The sequence below is a fragment of the Gavialis gangeticus genome, unplaced genomic scaffold (assembly GCF_001723915.1).
Source record: "Gavialis gangeticus isolate Ggan-Ray unplaced genomic scaffold, GavGan_comp1, whole genome shotgun sequence".
Taxonomy (NCBI): Eukaryota; Metazoa; Chordata; order Crocodylia; family Gavialidae; genus Gavialis; species Gavialis gangeticus.
Window position 1 is genome coordinate 21,183,238 of NW_017729025.1, and position 7,168 is coordinate 21,190,405.

Below are 7,168 nucleotides of genomic sequence, written 5' to 3' on the forward strand. Positions count from 1 at the left end.
TCCCCTCCCCTCCCCGCCCGCGGCAGCAGCCGCAGCTCCGCGCCCCGCCGGCCCGGGCCGCGCATCATGGCGCTGAGCAATTTCCTCTTCGCGCAGTGCGTCTGCTACTTCCTGGCCTTCCTCTTCAGCTTCATCGTGGTGGTGCCGCTGGCCGAGAACGGCAACGACTTCCACGGCCGCTGCCTGCTCTTCACCGAGGGCATGTGGCTCAGCGCCAACCTGACGGTGGAGCGGCAGCGCTTCACGGTGCAGGAGTGGGGGCCCGACTCCGCCTGCCGCTTCGGCGTCTTCACCGGGCTGCTCTCGCTGCTGCTGGCGGCCGCGCAGGCCTGGCGCACCCTCTTCTTCCTCTGCAAGGGCCACGAGGAGTGAGTACCCGCCCGGGGCACGGGGAAGGGCAGCGGGGCTCAGGGCCGCCCCAGCGCCTCGCTCGCCAGGGCACGGCGGGCAGCCCCCGGGCGCGGTGGCTGAGGGACGCCTCTTCTTCAGCAGCCGCAGGCTCCTTTGGGCGCTCTGCTCCGTGTCCCCCGCCCTCGGCGCGCTCGTTTTGAACCTCCGCTCCCCTCCCTGGTTCTTCGTGATGTGCCCCCGGCGCTTAGTTGCCATCCTTGCCTGGAGCCTGCCTGCCTGGGGGAGGCTAAAAGGTTACGGGGTGAGTCCACACCCCGATGGATGACAGCTAGGCCTGTTCTTCTTCAGTCGACCCGAAGCCAGAAGCTGTCCTCACAGGTCAGGGGTCAGGTTGCTTTATCCACGTCGCTCCCTTCAGAAGGGCCATTTGTAGTGATTATTCCCCTCTATTTGGCACTGAAGGCCATTTTGGGCCCCCCACTCCAGAAAGGATGGGGACACGTTGCAAAGAGTCCAGTGGCGAAAAGGGTTCAAGGGACAGAAGAGGCTGAGGGAACTGGGCTTGTTTTGTCTGGAGAAGAGGAGCCTGAGCGGGGATTTAATAGGAGCCTTCAGCTGGTCACCAAGAGGATGGAGCCAGGCTGTCTTGTGTAGAGTCTAGATGATGGTTTGCATGGGATGGTTTCACTAGGGGTTCAGGCAGGGGGTTGGACTAGATCAGCGTTTCTCGACCAGCGGGCCACGACCCAAAAGTGGGCCACAGGAATATATGAAAGGGTTGCGAACAAACTTTAAAAATGGATTCTTCTTTAAAGGAGAAACGTGGGAAACCGTGGGTTTTCCCTTGCAGGCTGGCAGAGCTCCAGTCTCCAAAAGGCTGCTTGGCCCCCCCATGCCCCACACCCCACCCCACACACTGGGGGGCCGGGGCCTGGGGGCAGCAGGTCGGGAGTGAGGGGCACTGGTTCGGCACTGGCCATCGATGTTGACAAATGGGTCTTAGTACAAAAAAGGTGGAGAACCACCGGACTAGATGACCTCTGGAGGTCCCTTCCAGTCTCACTGCTCTGTGACTCTATCTGTGACTTTTCTAAGGGGTGGTGGGTTACAGGACAAGAAGCAAAGGTCTCAAGCTGCAGCCTGGGATGTTGAGGTTAGAGACGAGGAAAAACTCTCTCACTAAGAGGGCAGGGAAGCCCTGGAACAGGCTGCCCAGAGACATTGTGGAACCTCCATCCTTAGCGGCTCAAGACCTGGGTAGGCGAAGCTGTGGCTGGACTGAGATAGTTGGAGACGGGCCTGCTTTGAGCAGGGGGTTGGGCGAGGTGGCCTCCTGAGGTCCCTTCCTACTCGCATTTTCTATGATTCTGTAACTGAAGCAAAGCAAATAGGTCATCGTTGGAATGAGTTAAAAACCACCTGCAGGGCTGTGGCATGGGAGTTTCATGCCCAGGAGCAGTGAACAGGCAGCAGCGTGGCAGAACAAAGGCTAGTTGCATGGGTGAAACATCAAGACCATTAAAAAGAAGAGAGGGTCATCGACACAGTTGGAATGACGAGTTTAGAAGGGAGCTGGTAGACAATGAGTAGGGCCCTATCGAATTCATGGTGGAAACGGGCTGTACTGGGGATCCCTTAATCTTGCGGGTTCCCTTGCAACTGCCCCCACCACTGATTGGTGGGGGGCCCCGCTTGCAGCTTGCTCCTGATCAGCAGGGAAGCGAAAACCACGGTTTTAAACATGGCACCTTGTTTGCCTCCCCACTGCTGATTGGTCAAGGGGTCCCAGTGGCTCTGCTGCTTGCTGCTAACGAGAGGGGAGGCAAAAACGGTGCCATGTTTAAAACTGTGGTTTTCGCTTCCCTGCAGATCAGGAGTGAGCTACAAATGGGGACCCTCCACCAATCAGTGGAGGAGGGTAGAGGGGGCTCACGGGGAACCTGTAGGATTAAAGGAGCTGCAGTGCAGCCCACTTCTGCCGTGAATTTGAACCTTTGACCTTCACTCTCATCCTTGTTTTGTTCTTTAGTTGTCCCCCATAATGACTTGATGTGCATTTAGTAGCCTCCATATAATGGAGGGCTTTTAGTTTTACTTGGTGGGTATTATCCCACGTTCCCAATGCACATCAAATAGGCCTGACTCCCAACCTGGTGCCCTGCTTACGAGGCCTCCCAGCTGTGCTAAGGCATGTTTTACACCTCTGTTATCACCCTACAGCTTGCAGTCAGTAGGGTCAGCACATTCCTGTAGTCATCTACTGACTTGATCACTCTGAATTCTCACAGACACTTTCAAGCTGTGCACCGAGTTGCTGGTAAGAAGACGGCGCTCGCTGCTAAATGCCGTGTGAGCCAACAGAGCAGATCAAAAGATGGGGGGAAATGGTGAACATCCAAAAAACTGTCTTGAATTATTACATGGTGCTAAACCTGTGGCCTCACTGTTAGGTCACTTACTATACCATTATCTAGGTAAGAGGCAGTCCTGGCCCCAAAGAACTTGCAGGCTAAGCAGACAAAACAATGGGATAACAAGGGCACAAAAAAGCTGCAAACTTCAGCTGCTGCTTTGCCCTGCCCTGTCCCCAGCTGAGGCCTCCTTGCCTGGGGATGGCTCCAGGGATCCAACTGTCCCTTGCTGGATCCTGCCATGTGCAGTGGGTGGCAGGGTGAGACTCCTGATGGGGGGCAAGGCCTCTGGCCACAAGGTGGGCCCTTCCCTTAGTCTGGCTTTTTCCTTCCCTCTCTATATGTGGATCCAGGCAGGCATGGAGGACTTCCAAAGCTAGGTCTGCCAGCTACCCTGTGCCACTCTGGAAGGGGCCCTCCAGTTGGCTCATGGATGGGGAGAGGCTTTGCATTACCAGAGCAGCACAAAGGGCTGGGGAGGATCCTGCCTGTGGTCTGGGGGTGGTCTAAGAGTCCATATGTTAGACGAGCTGAGTTTCAGGGCACCTGTGTGCTCCCCTTCCTTGCCTCTGTCAGTAAATACCATGCAGTGCATGTGCCCGAGAACCTCTGAATTCAAGACAATTGTTTACTGGGTCTGTACCATTTCTCCCCATTTTTGACCTACTTTCTTGGCTCATGTGGCAGTTAGCAGCAAGCCTGGTCTTCTCAGCAGCCATGCGGTGCAGAGCTTAGAAGTGTCGGTAATGATTCAGCAACTGAGTTGGTAGCTGACGACCAGCAGCATTCTGAGTCGACTGGCTGCAAAGTGTAGGGTAATTACAGGTGTGCCAGAGATGCCTTATAACTGCTGAGAGAACTTTTCCTAGCTCGCTAGTAACCTTTTGTGTCATCTCAAAACAAACCTTTTTGTGCAATTGTTTTCCTTCCCATTGTTTTGTCTGCTTAGCTTCTAAGTTCTTTGGGGGCAGGGACTGCCTCTAGATAATGGTATACTGCCCTGTACAGTGGGGCTCTGGGTTTGGTTGGGGCCCCAGAGCACTGTAATAATACTGTGCAAATAATAGCATTGAAGTTAATTTTCTATCTCCCAGGTATTTTCTCTCTAGCCATCCTCAGTCCATCTGATATTAAGCTGACCCTAGCAGATTTGCAAGTAGAACAATGGAAAGTTGGCCCAGGATTGAAACACCCGATAATAAGGGTGCCTATGGCACGTGCGTCACAAATGCCACAAGCAGCCTCTGCATGTGGGGAGGGGACAGGCAGCACAGTGGAAGATAGGGTAGGATGTGGAAAACAGAGCAGCAGATGAGGCAGGTAACACAGGGTGGGGAGCAGAAAGCAGAGCAGCAGATCTGGCAGAAATCACAGGGCAAGTAGTAGAAAGCAAAGCAACAGATTGGTCAGGGGAAGGGGATTAGAGTGGCATGCCTAGTTGGCGACTTGCCCTGCCCCACTGTCCTATAAGATCAAAGTGTAAGAGGAAAATGTTAATATACTTTGGGGGGGGGGGTTGTTTTTTTTAAAAAGGAATAAACTTTAAATAGTTACAGAAATTTGGTTCAGTTTTTCAGTTCAGTTTTTAAAATCACTTTAAAAAGTCTCTGAATGCTGAGTTTTGGACAAGATATGCATGATGTCTGGCCTGTTTTCAGATATGGGTATTTATTCTGGTTAGCTGGGCAGGTCTCTCTATTGAAAATTGTTCTTTTTATGTGTAGCTTAAGGCTTTCTTGTTTTCTCTCTGAACTAGTGCTCTTCATAGTTTATAAAATGTTCTATCAGGTAAAAGAAGAGCTAGAAGAGTGCTATATGTGTGAAAACTGAGCTAAAGTATGTTGTCCTAATTAAATATGCTAGCCTGAAATCTTATGAGATTAAAACAGGACAGTATTTAGCCTGTCTAATAAAACACAGGGAGAGAAAACTCCACCTTGCGCTCAGATCTGACACTGAAAATCTAAGATACAAGAGTAGCATCCCAAGTGAAATACTGCTGGCGTAACCTTGACCAAATGCCCCTTCATATTTCAAATATGCATGAATGACTGATCTTGAAAATGGTCCTTCGTTTTTGGAGAGGTTGGGGATCTTGGACTTTTTGGGCATCATAAATGATGACCATATTGGAGGTAGTTCAGGAAGGAGTAATTCCCTTGCATTCTCTGAGATTGATAGATCCTTTGCCATTGACTTTGCTGGAACAGGATCATGACTCATTGAAAATGTACGAGGATATTCAGCTTGCTGAATAATTTAGGAGGTGTCCATTGACAGTCAGGGGCCTGGAGCTACAAAAATGACTATAAACAGAGAATTGGGTGAGGACAGAAAGGAGACTATTACCTAGGTCAGTGAAAGGATTGTCTGGATAGGGGGGCTGTGCACATTCCTATCTTTTGTCAAGGGTACATGATTTGTTTGAGGGTGAGTTGGGAAAACCTGAAGCAAGTAGGCTTTCTAGTTGGTCAGAGTTGCTTGGTTATCTGCACAGCACAGCATTGTGCCATGTAGCCATTCCTGGGGATGCACACATGGTAAGAATTACAGCCTTTGCTAGCTAGCTGTCAAACTGTATAGTGATTGGCCTTACAAAACCATTCCTGTTCTGGTGATATTATTATCTCCAGTGGTACTTCACATTTTTATATAGGGGATATCTCTGAAGACTTTACTACTTTTCAAGCCAGAATTCAGTAGTAAAACATGCCCACTTTATCCAGTTTTAGAGGCTATAACAAACACCATGAAAATAGATAGGAGTCAGGGCAGGACATTACACACAGCTGTCATATGCTCATTCTGGCTCTCTCCACTAAGTGGATGAGCCTTTGCTTTCTATACTAGACCTAATCCAAAGTCTACTGAAGTCAATGGAAAGACTCTTTCTTGGTGATGTACCAATATCCTGTGGATTAGCTAGCTTCTTGCTGTGCATTTGAAAAGTCAATCATTTATCTCTCTCTTTTTTATAACTGGCATATCATTTTGGATTTTGCAATTTCCTATATAGAAGCAATAGCACTGTACAACTTGTATGAGCTTAATTTTGGTTGTGGGCAAGGTGAATTATGCACAGAATTAAAGGCCTGGGATACCTCACTCCCAAATCTAGGTCTGCCACAGGATCCTTGTGTAGGCTTCAGGCCAGTCACTATGATTATTTTGCTCTTTCCTGAGTCCTTAGTCTAATATGGAAATAGATATGTTATTTTTTCTGCTTAACAGGATGCTCTCAGGATTAATTGGCTTGCATTTTAAAGATGAAAAGCACCCTGTTCATCTCAAGCATTCATCATTTGTATTTAATTTTCTCATTACCAAACAATAACACATATAAGTTGACATGTAAGAGCCTGCTTCTATGGAATCAATGGCAAAACTCTCATGATTTTTGGTAGAAGCAGGATCTGGCCCTAGGCATAAATGCCCCAAGCTACACAGCTCATTCCTCAACAACATGCCATGCTGAAATACTGCTCCTTGAAGACCCCAAACTGCTAGACAGCATGATGATCTGAGGTTAGACACTGTCCTTGATCCTCACACGGAAAGCAGGAGGAATATCCTTTGAGTTTTTTGATGAGAAACTGACTTCAGTGGGTGCCACGTGGACTCCCACATGGGAGCAAGGGATGCATTTTCTGGGCTAGGCGCTGTGGAGATGCAGTATAGACAAGGCCCAGGGCTCACTGTCTTCGCCACCACCCAAGGGAGCCCCATAAACATTGGTTCCAGGCTTGTTCCTGCTTTTTGCCCATCTTGTTCAGGCATTTTACATTAGCACCCTAGGCAGTCAGATGCAAAGCATATGCTTGATGCCTGCCTTGGGTTCTAAATGGCAGAGCAGAGCAGTGTCACAGGGGGTCAAATCCTCAGATGACATGGCAGTTATCTCAGTATTCATCTGATCCAGCCTTCCATGCATACTACACATATGGGCAGAGCCCTGTCCTATGAAGCCAGCAGTGTTAAGTTTAGTTGATTAAAATAATTATAGTTATCAGTAGTATTATGCTTTATTTTTAGTTTTCTTATCATAGGCAATTTTTGTCCCAATTATCATTTTAGCCATGAAATAATTTTAGTTCCACTTACTAAAATTACTCAGGGGCAACCAGCATGGGTTCGTCAGCGGCAGGTCCTGTCAGACCAACCTGGTGGCCTTTTACGACCAGGTCACTAAATCATTGGATGCAGGGGTGGCAGTGGATATAGTTTTCCTAGATTTCAGGAAGGCTTTTGATACTGTCTCTCACCCCATTCTCATTAGGAAGCTGGGGGACTGTGGCGTAGACACCCATACAGTCCAATGGGTCGCCAACTGGTTAGAGAGTTGCACCCAGAGGGTGGTAGTGGATGGGTCCTTCTCGACCTGGAAGGACGTGGGAAGTGGGGTCCCA

The 7,168-nt window shown here is 49.4% G+C and overlaps 1 protein-coding gene across 1 annotated transcript in view; it reads left to right on the forward strand.

Annotated features, from left to right (window-relative positions):
* The first annotated feature begins 38 nt into the window (after nucleotides 1-38).
* TMEM179 (transmembrane protein 179) overlaps nucleotides 39-7,168 on the forward strand; it is a 12,436-nt gene continuing 5,306 nt past the window's right edge. Inside the window, exon 1 of the mRNA XM_019518489.1 lies at nucleotides 39-368. Within this exon, the coding sequence (XP_019374034.1) occupies nucleotides 67-368 (302 nt within the window). The 5' untranslated portion in view covers nucleotides 39-66. The remainder of the gene's footprint in view (nucleotides 369-7,168) is intronic.